A 20,732-nucleotide genomic window follows, 5' to 3' on the forward strand; every position below is an offset into this window, starting at 1 on the left:
ACTACAGCTTGGCTCAAGAATTGATTTTGTTCTCAAAAAAAGAAGCAAAGCCAACATTTTGAAATGTCCAGTGCCAGTATCCTCAACATCCTAAGAGAGGCAATTGTTACTTTTCCCAAATTGTCGCTCATTTGAAACGTTGTATAGCTCAAAAGGAAACAGTTTCTGTATATGTTCTTCAGTAAAGGAGCCCTGTATTCTTTTATATAAAGTACTTTAAAATAATATTGCTAGTTGTACTAACATTGTGACTCCTTTGTGATAAGACAGGAGAAGAGTGCATGGAGAACAAAGAACAAAGTCACCATGGGCTGGTTTCTCAGCATTCTTTCTGGAAAAATGTCTTTGTCTTTTTCTGTCTCATGGTATCTCTCCTCCCTTGTGCTCTCTCTCGCTCTCTCGCTCTCAACTGTCATAGCAACTTTCCTAAATATTTATCTGTGACAGATACCGGCTACAAGAGACATTCTTTCCCTTGTATTTTATGAAACACTGTCACAGAAATAGAGGGTGCTTTGTCATCCATGTACTTCCTGCTGTTTACACCTCAACAGAGGAGGGTGCTAAACAGGTTACCTCACAGTTTTGGATTCTCCTGGCAGGCTGCCACAATTAATCGGTTTGCACAGAACTCAGGGGCTGTTTGACACACTTTTCTTTTTCTTTCCCTCCTTTTTCTGATAGGTCAGAAACCTGTTTTGCTTTTCCAGGGGAATTTCTTTTGTTTTTGTTTTCCAAGTTGAAGGCTGCCCGCATTCTCACTGCAGCTGTGCCTTTTGTTACTTGAGTGTGGCACCTTTCATTCTTCTGCCTGAAAATTCAAATTTACGCATAAGCTGAGCCAGATATGGGAGTAACTTGAACTGGTTCTCTCCCTGTTCCTCACAATGAACCAATGATAAATGATACCAGCGTTCTGGCTATCTAACCATGGGCCATTTCTTTTTGATTCCTCATTGTAAAGTTTTGATAGATGGGGTACTTTAAGTTACTAATATTTTCAAATAGAAAGTAAGATATCTATTTTTTTTTCCTGCTGAACAGCAGACCCGCAAAAGCTAGATAATTCTCCGACTATGTCAGCACAGTCTGATGGGAATAGTGAAGAGTACATGGCAACTGGAAAAAAGCTTCTAAATTGCCTAAGCAGTCTTGCCAATAGTCCACAAAAATACTAATTCATAAAAAGAATACAGATTTATCTCCTAATACATATATGAAATTGGAAGTAACTGTAATCCTAGAACAATTCTCGGTCTCAGAATTTCTACAACAGAAGTCAGCACATGCTTCCCATAATTGTTCTAAGATTATAGCATGGGACAAATAGCAAAAATGAAAAGCCAACAAGGAAAAATATCTGGCATTTCCCCCTTCAAAGGCCAATAGAAGATTATATAGAAAAATCATGAGCAAGAGTTTCAGATAACTGTTTAGGTGTTACCTTCATTTGTTCAGTCCAGCACTGGAGAAGCAGTGTTGCACTGGTGACCTAACTGAAGACATGATGTCTAGGCTTAGATCACAACATCTACAGCAGGGAGCCTTTGTGTATATGCAAAACTTTCATATGAATTGCAAGTCTTTAGAATCAGGGCTCCAGTTGTTGTGGAAATAATTGCATGTATTGCTAGGCTTCTTGCTCTAGACAACTGCGCATATTTCCAGGGCTCCACCCAAGAATTTGATCATATCTTTCACTGACAAACAAACAAGTCTTCAAATAAACTCCATACAAACGCTGGTTTGTCTTAGAGCGGTTATAGTAGGTGGTAGTATATAGTCAATTTTGGCAGTTGTTGAAAAGTTCAGCAAGGTCTGATCTAGTTCGTATTTGGATGAGAGAACACCAAGAAATAGACACTTGTCCAGGAAGTTTAAAAACATCCCAGAAAACAGCAGTAGCAAACACGTCCATAGTGTTGAGAAAACAACATGAACATGTCTGTGTCCATCAAGAGCAGAGCTTGACTCCAGGGAGACTTTGCTTTTTAGCAGATTCCAAACAAATCTAATTAATGTTCACTTTACATATTTTTTTCAGCTCCGGTTCAAAGTGCTATGGTTCAAACTGCAAAGGCAGTCTGATAAGACCACTTAATATATCTGGTCTTATCACGGACAAACCACATGACTTTTTTGAGTATACAGATTTACAGCCATATTAGCCTAGTGTATCAAAAGCAAGAAAATATTTCAAGAACTTTTTAGATGGACAATTATCTTATAGCATAGGCTATAGGCCATGGATATTTAAAGTTTAAGCTATCATCAGTATCAAAGAAGTAGTAATATTAAGCTGGTTTTGCAATCTTGCAAATACATAGGAGAGTTTGGCACTCAGTGTCCTTTCTTATCAACTGACACATTTCGGGTGTACTGATGTTTAAATAGTTAAATAACATTACTAGGAAATTACTGAAATCAGGGGTTTTGACTCATCCCACCATGACATGTGGCTTGACTTCTAAATGTATCTGTGGGTGGGGGGATAACAGCAGGCACATTAAGTGTTCCATATTTTGATGGACATGGAAATTCAGGCCTCCCCAAGAGAGGTCTGGGTTAACTGAGATTAGAAATTAACCCTGTGTCCTCTCATCTGGTCGGTTTACATATTGTTACTGACTTCAGACTGGCCTTGGGGGGATGCAAAACTACTTAAGCAGCCTGCACATGACATGCCAGCCAATACCTACATTTAATATGTTACTTGAGGCTACAATTCTGAGTACATGTTTACTTTATGTATAAAGGAAAGGAGCAGCTCTTCTCCTCTTTGAAATGACATTCTCTACTGTGACATTAGCAGCTATCAGTATCTGTCAAATGCTTTGTCATAGGTTCTGGCACCATTGAGGCATTATTGTTCTAAAGTGCTCACCATATATTCATCCATAGGAAGAATTCATATATGTGCACATCCAGGCAGAAACACACGCATACACACACATGAAATTTATGCTCAAGTTTCTGTTTGTCACAGTTCATGCAAAAGATGGTTGCACAGAACATGCAAAATATGTATCACATTTTAAAATAACATGCTATTCAAATATAAAATCATTTCACCTCAATAGATGTTATTAGTCTTAATTGGTAGAACTGTTTTAAAGAAAAAACATTTAGGAGGAGGAAAACTACAGAAAAGTTACAAATAGCAGAACTATGAACATCTTTTTCTCATAAGTCAGCATGAGAGTTGTTTCATACAGAGCTAAATCAGCTACTTTTCCTAATATTTTTCAGGTGTAAGCTGTCCCCCTCCAAAAAGGCAGGCTTCTTCTCCATGGCATTAAAAGTGTGTGAGAAAGCAAGCAAGATTATAGCTGTTTGAATAGCAGACATATATGGATTCTCATTGGAAAGTAAAAGTTGTTGATCAAAATTCTTATGTTACTTTTGTCTCCTTTCCTACTCTGAGAATATGTACTTGTCCCTTTGAATTATATATGTCAGATGATGAGACATCTGACATATATAAAAGAGCATTTAATATGTATTGGCATTAATGGGCATTCCTAATATTGACTAAATAAAATTATTCATTTGAATCTTCTGTATATTTTTATGAAACCCATTCAAATATTTTAAAATTGTATTTTAGCATACAGTTTTTCATTATTTATTTATCACTGTAAAATAAAATATTTAGAAGCCCAGTTCCAAAGGATCCAATCAGATTCCAGACAGCTCTGACACAAGTTTTCTTAATTCTGACTGCCATATCAGTTAACATGTTGAGTTGTATAAAAATGAAGCTTTGAGAGAGTAGGGCCTAATTTCCCCTTCCATGTCAGACCCTCAAATGTCCCATGGCATGGTAAGAGCAAATGTCTTTCCAATTCTGACACAGGGATGAATCCAACTGGACACAGTAAATACACCTTTACATAGCTGACACCATGGCAGCCATGTAGGTAGCTGAATTCATTACACTCAGTGGAATTCCTCATCCTCTGAGTGCTTCCAAAGTGTTACCCAAAATAATTCTTTAGTAAGGACCTAACAGAGCCTTCATATATTACACAATGTACTTGTTAGCACAATTAGTAATAATATTTTGAATAAGTTTGTTATGTGTGCATAAGAAGTCTTCCAAGATAACCACATAATGATACAGAACAAAAGATGAAGTGGTATCATCCTTCTGATGATTCTATGTTTTGTATACACTTTAATATCCATTCATATTTCCTGGATAGCCACCAACAACTTCTGAATGTTTGGTATGTCTTCATGTCCTTTCCAGAGACAATTATTTGTAGCTTCCTACATATACGCAGAACTATTTATGAAATCAGAAAACAAAACAAGCAATATGGTACAAATGTTACCCCACCTTCAAAAGCAAAGGGATTCATTCTGAAATAGGTGTGAACTGAAGCCATTTAGGCTTCTAGATATAGAATGTTTTGTTGGACTGATCCAAGACTTCCTAAATTGAAGAATAATATGGTATCTGCTGGTCTCTGCAGAGAAACTGACCAGCAGCAACTGAGCTGTATTTCAATACAGCTTATTCTTCTGCAGTTGAAGAGGATACACGTTAGAGACTGTTCTCCAATGAAATGGAATGTTCATAGGCTCAGTAGGAATGGCCAGAGCATAATCTTCCTACCTTTTCATATGCAATATGTGAAGGATGAGGCAAAAGAAAAGAATAAATCACGGGAAACCCCAATTTATGTTTTACTTTATCAGTAAGTACTGATACGTTTTAATCATTTTACTCCACAACAATATTTTGCTGTATCAAAATAAAAGAATGAGGTGAGAATATTTCTGTATTGTTCTCTGTAGCATTATTTTATTATTCTATAAACTTTGATAAAAATAAAAGAGTTTAAAAAATTATAATTAGGTATAATTTCTTTTGAAGTGGAAATTTATCCTAAAATATGATTGACATAGTCATTTATAAACAGTATTTCCAATACAGCTGTCAACCAATTACAGGCTTTTAGTTGATTAATGGCAATGTCTTTAACTGATCAATCAAGTAACTAATTTCAATACACACTATGGTGCACAGTCTTTGATTACTGGAATCAATGGGGAGGTTTCCACTGGTTTAACAGAATTGGGACTATAAACCTGTGAAGGTAATATTTTCATTAAAAAGTTATATGCATCTAATCAATAAGTTATCAGCATTCCTTATATTTTCATCTGAAGATTAAAACTTCATTGTAATTAATTCTGCAATCAATCAATGAATTGGGTAGTTCACTTCCTTTGTTTTTTTTCTTCATTACTCTAATTAAAATGTATGTTAAAAGGTGCCGTAAGAGCCATTCAAATGATCTTACTAATACTTACTTACTAATACTTACCAATGAATCCTACCCCCTAAAGTAAGAGCAACCTAGCAATTGAACCAATTATGCAGAAAGGTGGTTTGTTGAGTTTACTGGATGTACTGAAGTGAAAGTTGGGATCTATCTAGGATGCTTTAATCTGGATTTCTGCACAAAGCAGGGAGTTGGATTCAGTGATCTAAATGGCCCCTTCCAACCCTGTAATTCTATGAATATTGACTTGCACAGCAATGTGATGTTTTGTGGTCTCTGGGTATATAAGTCAACTCAATATTAACATTTCTTTACATTTATTCACATGTAGAGCAGCAGAGGAAGACAATCTTGGAATCTCCTACCACATCTGGAGGTGACAGATGACTATTCCCCATATCTTGAGCAAAATGACCTGGTCACAATATGTGTTTATCCATAGGAAAAAGGAACTCATAATATGGTCATGAATATTATTTGCTTATGGAACCTGATTATATCATCCTACTCAATAGCAATTATAGATACATATTAGTCAGCAGAGGCAACATATAAGTTGAACCTGGGATAGTTTGGTAAGATGTAAGATGCAATAGCCTCTAAATAATAAACCAAAAAATGCATATTGTATGATACATTTTAAAACCAGACTTTGTGCTTGTACATGACACTAAAAATCATGCAAAATGCTTCAAACCTATGCACAGGGACTTAGCTGCAATATTATCATTTAAGATATTCAACCTTAAAGTGCTCAAAAAAAGCAGTGTTTCAGTTCAATCGATTTGTTTCAGTAACTCACCCTCTGCATCTTCTGGCCTTGTAAGATCAATGACTCCTGGACCTAGCTTTCCATCTTCACTGGGTTTCCCTGATAGCTGTGGGCCTAAATTCTCAAAGCGTGTTCTTTCCTGCCAAAGAAAAAGGACAACATTCAGTTTTTCTATAATGTCTTCACATATGTCTAATTTTCAGTGCTTTCTTGACCTCTGCTTCACAGTCAACTTGTCAAATCATAAGGTTAGGTATTTTGTACCCCAGTTTATTGCCTAATGCCATGATTGGCATTGATGCATTTGTTACTAGTAACAATAAAAGTTTAGGGCTTTAAAACAAAAGAGAAACAGAGAAACAGAGTAGTTTAACTATAGCCATCACCTTAGATTTTACAATAAAGTTTTCAAACATTCAAAGTTTCCAATAACTTTATTAAGAATTGTTAATCTACAACTGTACATTGACTTTAGAAATCAATTTACAAGTTACCTTGTCACCATGGTTCCTTTTTTCATGTGATGACTTGAAGTAATGCTAAACTGGATAATGGGGAACTCATGTAATAAGAACATAGAGTATGATTATTTAACTTCTCAACATTGATGGCAGCACTAGGAGGGTGGTGTTGGTGTGAGAAGTAACTTTCTACATCCCACTGGTATTGTCATCTCAGTACAGACTAGACATTATGTACAAGCAGCAGCTCCCCCATATAAGCAATGAATAAACTATTTGTAGAAATCAAGGTTCTTGATTTTAGGTTCACTGAGTCTCTCAAAGACAGACTTTGACTTCACCGCCCCATCCCCTGCAGAGAATTATAAAGGTTGAATACAGAGATGTGATAGTAGACAATGGAAGTATGCAAGAACTAACAAAAGGCACTGGGTAACATACAGTAAATCCAAATGTAAGGTGTTATATGGAACAGATAGAAGTGGACTTAATAATCTCATGCAAGGTTCTTGCACTGTTAGGAGTCCTTCTGCAGGCAGAAAAAGACTTCTTTTGGAATACATCTTTGTAGGAGGGATCATGTCACACATTAGAAAGAGTGGGGCTTTGATTGCATGTTGGTGTTTGCCATCTTGACTTTTTTGCCCCCTCTCCCTGCAGACACCCCTGTACCTTTGGATTCATCCCTCTGAATTTTTGCACACGTATTCATGCATGCGAAAAGGGGGAAAAATACCTATTGCTAGATAATGAAGTACAGCTTTCAACAACCCATTCCGTTCAAAGGAGTGTGGGATAGGTAAGTATTATTGTGATTCAAACAGTATTAATTAAAACTGAAACTTCAGAAATCACTGCCAAGCAACAATGAATAATTAACCTTTCCTAAATGACCTTGGGTGAAAAGATGTCTGTATTTCAGCAACACTAAAATTCAGGACTTAGAGAGGACTTTCTATTAAAACTTGCTACTAATTCAGTGGAAAAAAATAACCAGTAGCACAATCAACACCCTAGTCCTAGAGATCTGCATTTGCAGTAGCACCCTTGAGAAATACAAGCGTGAATTTTATGCAAGAGGATTTCAAAGACAAGTATTTCAAAAAAGGAATACTAGATGACAGAAATAGTACTATTATTTTGCCTAGGAATTTGAGCTAAACCTCAATGGGATTTTTTTAAAAAAGCTATGAAGAAAAAGAAATGATAGTGTTTCTTCCTTGAAAAACATAAAATGTGAGTGCTGCAAACTTATATAGTAAAACTGCATCACTAAAACAATAAGAGATACTGTAATTTGACGTCAACCACGGTTTCCGAATACTAGAGGGCAAAATCTCTACAATAATATGGCAGCAGAATATTTTCTCGCTTTTTGTATCTGACCATTATTAATGTATTATTTCCATGCGAAAACATAATAGGGTTCTCTTATGCCTTTGGGGTACTTCTTAAACTTGAACATGGCATTGTGTTTGAATGTCACATCATCTTGGGATTACAGACATGAAATAACGGTTTTCGGTTTTGTTTACAGAATCTATTTGTTAAACTTAACATATTATGTAGCAAAAAAGTGCTGACTGCTCTTCACTCTATTGTTTGGTGAACTAATACTGTACTGAACATATAGATACTGGAAAGAAAACAGTGTAGATTTTCACAAAAAAATAATCTAAGCAACTTGGTGTTGCCGTTAAAAAAACAAGTACACACTTAACTCCAAGAACGACGCTGAGTCATTTGCTCAACTCTCTTAATATTGGTTCTCTTTATTAATAAGTGCTCTGTAACCACTTTGTAGTGCATTGGTAGATTAGTAAATGAGAATCTAACAACAACAACAACAACAACCCCAGCCTTTTTATATATAACTCAAGGCGGTGAACATACCTAATCCTCTTGCCTCCTATTTTTCCCACAACAACCACCCTGTGAGGTTTGTTGGGCTAAGAGAGAATGACTGGCCCATAGTCCCCCAGCTGGCTTTCAAGCCTTAGGCAGAACTAGAACTCACCGTCTCCTGCTTTCTAGCCCAGCACCGTAAACACTACACCAAACTGGGGCACTCACTCTCTGTCTCATCTAAGAAGAAAAAAACAACATTCTGCCTAACTAATACACAATAGATATAAGAAGGACCTTGCTGGATCACATCAAAGTCCTGGCGATTGGATACTACAAGCAAAGAACAACTTCTTAATTGGTCTCATATGTGAACACACAAGCAGGGCCATCATGCTAATTTTAAAGGTACAGGAAAGTTAGTATGAATAAGGCTGCCCTTCAGGTAACCTGAAACTACCATTACTTCTGGTTTAGTATGAAGGTTTATTGGAATCCAATATAATTATAATGAACAATAGGTGTCACACAGCCTAGCCATCTAGCATTTAGCAATATATAGCTATATCTGTGCCTTAAGTTGAACTTTATGAGCCATCCCTCTGCTGTCCTGCACCGACCACAACAGCACCTGGTCTGCAAGTATGCAGCCTCTGTATGCATGTGTATGTGGCGGAGGGGGACAGTAGTGGTAGTTTCCCAGTGGTAGAACAGGGCACAGGACAGTAGGCAGAGTTGCTCACAGCTCGGCCTGACAAGGGCTGCCTGAATCTGTGCACATTCCGAGGAAAGCAAAGGCTGGCTGTCCCACCCCTCTTTCTCAGCACTCATTCCTATCCATAGTCTAACCAGGCCTGGCAAAACTGTACAGTCCTTCCACATACTCTCCAGGCAGTCATCCCATGGCCTCAGTGCCCCTCAGCCAAAGCAGCATCCCTGCGTTGCAATATGCATGTTCCATTTCAAAGTACAAGTCAGACTAGTGACCAGCGAAGCTACAATTAAAACCCAACAGCTGAGAAACGATGCCTTTAAAGTTCTACCTCTATTCTCTCCTCATCACTCCTCAAGAGAGTCTTTCTATTTTTCAGGGAAACACTGCATACTTTCCGGACCACTGAAGCCTTTTTTACATCTTCCCTGAGGAAAGGAAGATCTATCCCTTAGCTGTTTCCAAAAAAAAAAGGGAAGAGGAATGGGTGATAAATTCCCATTATATTAGGAAGAGCCTTATTTTCTCTTCCTCTGCCCATTTCTATAGCCTGCAAATGCTCAGCCAGGACCTTCTCATTTTAAAACTCCATTTTTTAGAAGGGGGGCAATATAATACTAAAGACCTTGCCTCTCACTAAATGTTGGCATTGTCCAGGACAAATTGCATTTGCACTACTTCCAGTTTGACTCCTTAGGGGACTGACCCCGTGGCTTTATTAGCCTGGCATGGAGGGGTCTTGGACAATCCGGCAGCAGGAACTTCTCTAATCTGAAAGCCCAAGGAAACTGACAAACAGCTCTGACAAACGCTGCTTGGTCAAGTGCCCCAATTTGCTTTTATTGCTTGTTCTTCAGAGAGTTTGGATCCCCCATGCACTCTCAATATCCCAGCAATGCCATCCTCCTTTTCACCATCCCCTCTATTTTTATTTCTCACACTTTATACCCAACAGTCTTAGACGTGGTCTGTGAAGACCGGAATCTTTCCATAAGACGTGCTAACAGGGTACCTGAGATTTTCCTGGTAAAAGGGCTTCAGTTTGATTTTTAAAAAAGGGAAAGAAAACTTGCATTCTACTTTAAAAAGAAATCAACAGAACCTTCTCTGTATCAGTATGCATATTTGAAGTACCTTTCTAGTCATTCATTCTCTTTGATTCTCTCCAGAAAATATTCTGTGTTAAAAAGAAAGTTTCTGAAAGAATATCAATATTTTGACATTCAGAAAGGAAAAGGCAAAATTACATGATAAGGCACAGAATTGTAAGGAAGAGAAACTTGCCTGATAATAACTAAAAGAATCAGGGTGGATTTTTGATTCTTTAATAATCATCAACATGCCATTTTTAAAGAATATACTGAGTACTACAATAATTCTCTCTGTATCTGTATTTTTCTATATACCTGCATTCATTTTTCCACTTAAAAACACACACATCTATTAATTTTATACAAAAGAAATAAATAATAAAAATGATTTCAATAGCAATATTAGTGGTATGTATAATATATATGAATTTCTAAGGCAAGACAATTTAGGTAAATAAATGCATTTTAAACTGAGCTAAATTAAGCAAATTATTATAAATGAGCACAACTGGCAGACTATGCCCCTACATATAAATATCTATCCTAAGCGAAAATGCAGTCGTCATGTTGTCCACACAGATTCTATATTAGTTCCTCTTATAAGTATGTAGGCCGATAAAAATAAATACATAAATGTAAAGTAAGATGTCCTTGATTGGGCAAATGTACACATGGACAAATATGACATGGCTTCCAAAATCATGTGTTTTGTAGAAATCATGTTTCCTGCCCACATACTCTACTGTGTATACTGTGCACTTATTTCTGCTCATTCTAAAATAAAATACTTCCCAAAGCTTTGGGCATGTTCTTTGAGTGAATAAACACATTCCAAGAACCTTCTACAGACACAGTGCATATAGAACTGAATTCAACTTAGGACATGATTAATTAGAAACTAAGAGGACTAAAGCTTGTAGGGTTTACAATCTCTTTCAAATTATAAATGAGATTCTGGAGTATACTGAAAAGCAGGCATTGTTATTGTTAAGGTGGACTGATAGCAAATCAGGGTCAGGATTTGTTTTGCTAACAACAGAATCTTCATTTTCCATTCAGTGACACGATTAGGCATTTATTTATGCATTGTCGAGCACAAACATGTAGGCAGTATAAAACTTATGGAAAAAAAAAAAAAAGCCTGCTTTGCTGTGTTCCAAGACTGTTAGTTAAGTGCTTTGAAATGATGATATATGGGCTAGGTGTTGCATATTAAAGAAAGATATTTAAATGATAGAGCCCCCCTTAGTGAGCGTTGATAAATGATAAATGTTTCAGACCACAAAGCTGTGCCATCCATCATATTCACATATCACAGTCAATGACGGAGCAACCTCAGTAATGACAGATGGACTATGAGATTATTATCCCCCTGATTTTCAGTCACCAAATAAGTCAACTCCTCAAACATTATTTTTTTACTTTGCATTCCATTAATAACTTTCTCCATACTTCTGTGATGGGAATGATCAATGTTGTCCTCTAGGATAGGGCAGAAGCAGACTTGTGTATTCAGCTAAGGAAGCAAAAGAAGGTGTTTGCTCATCCAGTGGAGCAGGAGGGGCCGGGAGAAGATGACTGCTGGAAACTTCAGAACAAATACAAAATTGTGATCTTGGGGAAGAAAAGTAATGATAACACTAAGCACACAATAACGGATTTTCTCTGCATTTAGGTAAAAGCTGAGTTTTTGATGTGCCCAGTATATTTTCATAAAATTTTATATACTACTATTTACATACTATACTAAGTTTTATACACTTATTGGTTCTTCCATAATAATGTGGGTGCCAGCAGTAAAATTGCTCCTAAATTTAAGTGTTATTTATTCATTGCCACATAACAATGCTTTTTGATACAAAAAGTATTCTGTTTATTAATGTAACTTTACAACCACTGCATCCTAGCTCCGTGGTAAATAAATGACAATTTTATTATTTTATAGTGTCATTAAATTTTTACTGATCACTCCATCAAAATGGAGCCATAAAGACCATAAAATTAACTGGGACACTTAGATCAGGGCAGCAGGAATTCATACCATATCGCTGAACTAAATGGCCTACCATAAATGACATTTATACCATCTTTAAGCATGTGAGAATACTTGAACAAGTTCAAAAAAACTGTTTCAGTAATGCAGTCGATTGTGTACTTAAATAACAGTTTATTTGCCAGCAAGCAAAAAACTGTGTGTATGTGTGTTTTAAACCCTGTGAAAGATGACTGATTGCATCCATCTCTTGAAAAACAATATAAGAAATGTAATAATACACCAGGCAACCCTCCCTTTTAGATTACCATGACTAATCACAGTATAACCATTGCCAAATTATTTCAACATGTTTTTTTTTCTTTCCACATCTGACATATATGCAAAGGCTAAAGTGGAAAATGGCATACATGCGAATCGTTGTGTGAAAGACCTTTCTTCTTCCCCCTAATCTTTACAAACAAATACATTCTGCTGAAGTAGGCATAGTTGGACAATGATGTAATACCCCTTATTTCAAGACTCTAGCTTAGTAGTTACCAACATTTATTTAAACAACCAATTTTGAGACTCCCTAATAATGCGGGTCACATACAGAAGCCACAAAGCAAATGCCTTTGGGAATGTTATACACTCTGTGGACGATATTCCAGTTGCAAAACGTGCCAATAATTCCAGCATGTTGTCTTTACACACAAGGACACACATACGCACACAATAGATTAAAGCTAAATTATTCTACATTGCACATTTAAAAACACATCAGAAGCTTGTTTCTTTGCTTGTACTTCTATTCAAGCCCAGAGAGAATAAACAAACATAAAAAGGTCAGGTTCAAAAAAATACTGAAAGAGGAGTTTCTAGAAAAGGCAGCACTTAGCAGCCTTATTATTCAAAGTAATGTGGAATTAGGTTCTAAACCAATGATGGACAATACTCCAGCATTTTAAAAATGAAACTTAGAAGGATTGTATCAACCAAGATTTGCCTGATTTGAGGTAGTGCTTTTTTTATAAAGTTCAAATTGTATCTATGAAAAAGAAAGAATGTGCTGGCAAATATACAAGGGCTGACAGGTATCCTAGCCCTAAGTTATTTGGGACCTTATATGTTCCGGGTAAACCTTGAATCTTGCTCAATAGTTAATTGGCAACCAATGCATTTACTTTAACAACATGGGGTGTGCATAGCCAGGTGCTCTACTCAGCAACATGGCTCAAGTACAAGATGCAGGTTCCAAGACAAACACAAGGTAGACCCACATAGAGCTCATTAAAGAAGTCAAAATACGAAGTTACCATTGCAACTTAACTCTTCCCGCTGGGAAAAAGTATAATTGATATACCAACTGAAGCCAGTAATAAACACCTCTAATCACAGAGGTCACTTGGTCCTCTAGTAAAAATTATGACTAAAAGAGCATCTCAGAATGACGTAGTGCTTATTCATTTGTTTCTTTTTTGAGACAGTGAGTTTCATTTTAAAAAGGCAAATGCCCCAGTTTGCAATCCCAGAAATCAGTCAGGTCAGGAATTCAGTTTAGGTTTACTGGGACTCATCCACCCCATCAGTGCATCCAGACACTTGCTGAATATGAACAACCTCTGATTGTTCATGTTCTAAATGTAATGGAGAAGCAGAGAGAATATAATCAGCATACTGATGGTATCCTTTGCCCACAAACTCTAGATGATTAAGTCTTCAGTAACTTCATGTAACTGTTTAATACCACTGGGGACTAAATAGTGACTGAGGTGCCAAAGGCACAGACATCTAACTAATTGTCTGAGAGTATCCACACACTTTCTAGAAACAGAAACACTGTAACACAATGCCCCTAATTTGCCTAGACAGTCCAAAAGGATGTAGTGACAAAGGATATTAAAAGCTCCTGATGGGTCAAGAAGAATCAACAGCCTCATTCTACAGAATGTCAACTATCACAGCAATCATGCCTGATTCCATTCCAAAACCAAGCCTGAGCCCAGACTGAAAATGGTTGAGATAATAAGTATTCTCCAAAAATATCTGCAGCTGTCAGATACCACTTTCTTAAGCCCTTTACCCCCAAAGGGTTATAGTTGGCATTATGGATCAGGGAGGGCTTCTTCAGGAGTTGATGCCTTCTTTAGGACCACCTACAACACTTTATCATGAAAAGTTGTGTTCACCACTCCCTGAAATTAGGCAGTAACACCTCTTCCCCTTGAATAAGCTAGGGAGGGCAGAGGTCAAGAAAACACGAGAGATCTTAACAAAAACATTTGGATAATTGCTATTCATGTAACTTACAGATAGACAGATTGATACATATGCTGATTACAATCTATTTGTTCTTGAGTTGCCTATTAGAAGCTGAAAGTGATTCTCAAAGGTATATGACAAATAATTTCCTACAAAAATTTGCAAACTGCAGCCAAAGGGCCATACATACCACCTGACCATTTTTTGCAGCCAAACGTAATTTTTCATCTTGGGGACAAAATAAGCTTATGAATCTCTGTGAACAGATGTTGCCCCTTACTTTCCCTAAAACAAATGAACAAATGAAAAATCCCAGAGAGTACAAATATAAAAGGCCATGTTTCTTGCAGCTTTCACTGGTTGTTAAACATGATAATAATAATAAACACAAAATTTGGCCTTTGACCACAAAAAGGAGAATTACAAAATACTTAAATTATTGCTATAATAATTATTATTTTTAAATTACAAAATTTGACCTATCAGAATTTCAGTTTCTGCTGGCTCTAGTGGAATCCATTCTATTTCATAACAGTAAGGAAGTAAGGAAGATGATCATAGGCAGATGATCACAGGCTATAGCTAACTTTGATTAATTCATTCATAGGTAATTTGATTAATTAATTTATTTATTCTGTTTATATAGGTAATTTTGATTAATTAATTAATTTATTCTGTTTATATCCTGTTTTCTTCTAAAAGAACATGTATTGACATTATTTTGCCAATTCAAGTCCTCCTTAAGATCCATGGCAATGAATATCAAGCTCTGAGGTAAACTATGGTTTTAAATATTATTATTAAATGCATTAAGCATTATTGTAATTATATACAACTATTTAAGCATTAAATATATGTTTTAAAATGTTCATATTGTATGCAGTAAAGAGTGAGAGGTTAAATACACAGTGAGAGAGAGAGAGATTATAAAACAGCCAGTATAATTAAATTGTTCAGCTGGGGAGACCAAAGTTCAAGTCCCAATCTGACCATGATGTTGACTCAGTGACTTTGGACCACTCTTAACTTATTCTAATAGGAGAGGAATATTAATGTGGGAATAAAATTAGAGTATTATTGCACATGGTACCATGGAGAAAAGATAACATTTACTGATGGTGGCCTGCTACTTGTGAGTACAATTGCTATGGCTATTAAGTGGATCAAGGCTTATGGGATCACAGTTAATACTATCAGGTTATAAATTGTATGGAAGAATTAAAAAGTCATTTTTTGGTAAGCCCATTAGTAAATACTTTATTGACATTATTGGCTCATACACATTGGCCAATGGTAATAGTCCTTCCTTATCAGTCTAAGCAAGTGCAGAATAGGGACTGGAAGCACTTTGCCTATGTAGTCAGCTTAGACAGAGATGGTTGACTAGAAAAACATCTGGAGTCAGCAGCAAGAAACCTTCAGAGGAGGCAATTAAGATACTTTGCTCTATTCTAGTCAGGTCAATGATTAGGAGAAAGACTTCAGAAAAAGCCAAAGTAAGTCTGCCAGGGAAAAAAAAGGTAATTCATCTCAAGGAGCTGGGAAGCTCCCTTAGAGACAGCCACATTCAACATCACATCCCTCTAGCACATTCTGCACCAGCTGGAGAATGTCACTGCAAGAGCTCAACAAGGCTGCAAGTAGGAAAAGGTAACTGAAACTGGGGTTTTACTCAGGAAGTGAACTTAGATGAGCTCACAGTATTTTTATTTTTTAAAAAAGCACCAAGGTAAACAACTGGTAGAATATATTGATACTATTTAGTCTTAGATATTATTAAACTATGTTATATGCAAATACGATTTAAATGAATATAGTGGATTTGGGGGGGGGGTGCCTTTGAATCAGTTTTTAACTCCTGGAGACTGCCTGGATAAGTCCCTACAATTTTTTGGCAACATTTTTTGGAAGTGGTTTGCCATTGCCTCATTTCCAGGGCTGAGAGTGAGTGACTGGTCCAAAGTCACCCAGCTGGCTTCATGCCTAAGTGGGGATTAGAACTCACAATCTCCTGGTTTCTAGTCTGATGCTTTAACCACTACACCAAACGGGCTCTATAGCTTTTTGTTTTGTTTTTGCTTATGAATAATCTTCATGTTTACTCATCCAATGTATCTAGACTAACTCCACTATATATATGCTAACGCGGGAAAATTTTAGTAGAAAGTTGATAATGACAGTGTGCCACTGAACATTAAAGAATGAAGCCACCCATACAAAAATTGCCACAATTCTACTTTCTTTCACAGTTTGGTGACACGGCATTTGGGATTCAGTCACAATTCTTGATATAGACCCAAGGAGGGAAAGAAGCGCACAGAATCATATGCAGCCTTTAGGATTCAGGACTAATGCAACTGCTCCAGTCCCACACCCCCCATGAACCTTCCTGCACTGTATCTGCAGAAGTTCAAGAACAACAGCTGTATTCATGTGATACACTGAATCACAAACAAGTGCATCACAGTTTAGCCTATCAGGTTGTACACACCTTGCCAGTGTGGTTAGTGTATGATTTAGTACATAATGTGAACACTGAAAATTGAAGTAATATGAACACAGAAAACAATGTCAGGCTCAGGTGACAAGCTGGTTGGTTAATTCCTGTCACAACCAATGGATCAACATTCGGCTGATCCCCCCAAAAAAGTGGACCCCGCACCTGTGGGAAAACACTAGGAAGAAAAAAAAATACGAACACAGAAAATTGGATTAATTGAATACACCTTGGTTAAGTTCACCATGAACTTATTTTTGTTGTGCAAAAATAGCCAATATTTAGAATACGGTACCATAGATTTCCCTTGCTCTCTCTCACACTGTTCTAAAGGTTTCCCCCAAAGAGATTTTCAAGAATGCAAAATGGGAGAATTCTCCCCACTTCCATTAATACCATTCTTCTCATTCTAGATCCAATCCATATTTAGCAATAGTAAAGTGTTAGGTGTATATAGAAGAGAAGTGATATCATTTTAAACCTAAAGACTACTTTGCTTGGCCAAGAATTAAACTGAGGGTGTGAAGAAAAGCCAAGGGACTGAGAATGGATAATAGATATTACTCTTTGGAGAAAAGGAGGAGAGACATTTCATATGTTTCTGCTTTGGGTATGATTTAAATCCATCTCCTCAATGCATAGATTCAGAATTACTGCCACACAAGGAACTGCTCCTAAATTATAGACCTATTCCAATAACATTTCTTTTATAGAGTATAGCAGTCACTGACAATGCTCCCCCATCTCCCCCCATGGATGTCTCCTTTCATCTGGTTTTAATATGGTCTTAACCAATTGAGAGGTTATTTATAGAGTTTGTAGCTCCCCAGTAGTTAGAGTTATGAAGCATTCAGTCTTAAGCATATCCAGTTGTGTGGTAACCCAACTACTGCTTTCATGTGGTTTTCATCTTTTTATTTATGCACCAATGCATGATCCATGTCAGTATGCAAACAGTTTGAGATTAACCCTTTCTTTCAGTGGAAGATGCAAATCATTTATATAGTTCAGCTAGAGGTTCACACAGATTAATTCTTCCGAAGGATAATACTTTGCAGCCTTCTGCTTAGATTAACAACACTAGTTTTGAAAATGAAGATCTGAAGCCAACTCAAATAGCCCTTTAGCAAATGAAAGGAAAAGAGGCTGTTTATGAAATGTACCATTTTATGCTGAATGAGACCAAAAAGAATTCTGGATTAGAAATAATCAGCTAATTACAGTTATATTATTAATAAATTTGGTATTTAATTACATCTTGTTTCATTTTTCACCTGCAAGGACAGAAAACCTTTACTACCTTCCTGAAGTATTCTTTTCCTTTATTTCCTTAGAAGTCATTCTTAAGACTGAAGATTTACTTAATGTGATAGCATCTAGGCCACTGCCAATGCCATTGAATTAAACAGTCCAATAACGGATTATGCAGGACAAATTTAGTATTCTTCTAACATCTGAAGATTAGGGAATAGATTTCTTTAGAGAATATATTCACATTAAAGACCACACTTTTCTCTCTCTCAATGGTTCTAAAAAGACATGGGAAAGTTCTCTGGTCTAAGAAAACAGTATATCACTAGATCCTGATTTTCACTGTAGTCATTTTCATTTCTTAAATGTATGTCCTACTTCAGTCCAAACCCCAGATAACAATATTTGGAGATTACCTGGAGACCATTCTAGATAGTTCTGCCATAATCATAGGCAGGCCTGTCATAATTTCATGATAAGCATTTAGTCTGATGGTGAGGAGCCTGTGGGTCTAATCCAACCACTAAATTGATCTCTGACCAGAGATAAGCAACTCTGCACTTTCATACAATCACAGAGTTGGAAGCAGCCATTTAGACCATCAAGTCCAACCCACTAGTCAATGAGGCAGTAATTGACTAGCCTCCATTTGAACACAACCAGTGAAGGGAATCCCACCACATCTCTGGGTAATGGGTTGCATTATCAAACTGTTCTTAGGGAATTTTCTCTAACATTCAATCAGAATCTGCCTTCAAAATCTTCACTTGGGAACTAGAGCTGAATACAAGTGGCTCTTAAACTGTTTTTAGCAAGACCCTTGGTCCAAATGTCGTATGGTGCTCAGTTGGGACCATTCTCTCACTATAAATCACTTAAGAGAATACAAATAATGCTTTTGTGAATTCTTTTCCAATTGCCAGGATGGGTATTGAATGTGATTTTCAGAAGGAAAGCAAAGCCACAAAAAGGGGAGGTAAGACCATGGCTGTTAATACTTACTTATTGGTTCAATTTTTCCAAACAGGAAAAATTCCATTAGTCCTGACAAACTGATTTTAATCTTTGTGGCAACAAGCAGTTCTGGGGAAACTTCCCCATTATGGCTTGGAACTTGAGCAACTGCTTCACTTGGAATACACTCAGGCTAAAAGAATAATTAGAGAAAGGGTCCTAGATAAGAATTCCAGAGTGAGTCAGCCATATTCCAGCCACATTAGAGCTTGAGCAACGTATTCCAGATGGGAACTGGGCAGATACTTAATGACTTTAGCCTCTCCTGCCCAACCAAGAGCCTTTCTCTGAGCCAGGCTTGATGTTTTACTTTCCTCAGTTCTTAATGGGAAATTTAGTACAGTCTTATGTGTAGGAAAACCTGCCCACACAGTGCAAATGCTACTGAGACCCTCATACATGTGATTTTACATTGTGCCTATTACCAGTGTAGTCAAGAAACTTTCATTCTTCCTTTATTGACATGTTTTATAGGTCATAATGAAAATTTTCTTCTTGATTTTCTCCTCTCAGATAAGGAACCGTTTATCACATATAATGTTGCTAGATTTTGCGTAGCAGCAATTAAAATCCATAAACAGATCATTAAGGATACTGGGCATGGGTAAACTCACTGAAATTCCCTCTTTTAGCTTTATTTTTATCTATTTTTAATTACTACTCAAATTACTGATAGTCTGCAGTCAAAGTAGAAACCAATTCCTTTCAAATTTCAACTACTTACACTTAAGTCTCCCATCCCCAACATTAATTGATTTATTTTGATTTTTATGGAAGCTCTCATTTTCTAGGAGATTATGGTTTATAAAGTTTTTCTTAACATATTATCATTATTATTGGAGTTTTAAACCATGTAACTGTAATTTATTAATATGTTACTGTTAATATTTTAATATTATTGTATTCTCTTTTTGGTACCTTAAAGACTGCACTTAAATTCTTTTTATGCACTTAAGTTCTCTGTTTTACCTTTCCCTTTGGTTCCTAATTTCCTTGATACTTTACAATTTTAGATTTGTATAAAACATTGATCAATCACCATAATAAACTTGAACTTGAAACTGAAAGTAAGAGGTCATATTAAAAATCACTTGCCAGTTTGGAAAAACAGGATAAAGTGATAAAACTCAAATCCTTCAATTAAAATTACAATTCTCAACAGCCATAACAGTTGTTGTTTTTTTAAAAAACAAACAAGATATCATTTCAAGTAACAGGCTTACCTTACATTTTGGAGCAGTGCATTTTAAGATTCAGGTATTCTTTAAAAGATTATTTGTTGAAGTTATTTGAATACTAAGAGGCTCCACTACCATTTTAGTATTGTCCTAGTATTTTATCTTCACCTTTCCCATTCTGTATGGAAAAGGTAGATCAAGTTGTAGATCAAGTAGATCAGTGGCCAACTAAATGCTTTCAGAAAAGTAGAGAAGAAAGGCACAAAAACTTGAGAAAGAGAGAAGAGGGGGGGATAAATTGACAGATGATGCAATATGTTTAATTTTGCTACTATTACAGACTCTTTCAGAGTCAACAGTTCACAACCAACTACTATATG

The 20,732-nt window shown here is 36.5% G+C and overlaps 1 protein-coding gene across 16 annotated transcripts in view; it reads right to left on the bottom strand.

Moving 5' to 3' along the window:
• The window catches only part of SOX6 (SRY-box transcription factor 6), a 469,019-nt gene that overhangs the window by 19,356 nt on the left and 428,931 nt on the right, over window positions 1–20,732 (bottom strand). For all 16 annotated transcript variants that reach the window (XM_088145996.1, XM_088145997.1, XM_025162930.2 and 13 more), the window contains one exon: window positions 6,097–6,205. In XM_088145996.1, the coding sequence (XP_088002122.1) occupies window positions 6,097–6,205 (109 nt within the window). The remainder of the gene's footprint in view (window positions 1–6,096; window positions 6,206–20,732) is intronic.

This window comes from Python bivittatus, unplaced genomic scaffold, assembly GCF_059951505.1.
Source record: "Python bivittatus isolate LINGU-HERP-01145 unplaced genomic scaffold, Pbiv_v1 ctg000480_np1212, whole genome shotgun sequence".
In the NCBI taxonomy this organism is placed as follows: Eukaryota; Metazoa; Chordata; class Lepidosauria; order Squamata; family Pythonidae; genus Python; species Python bivittatus.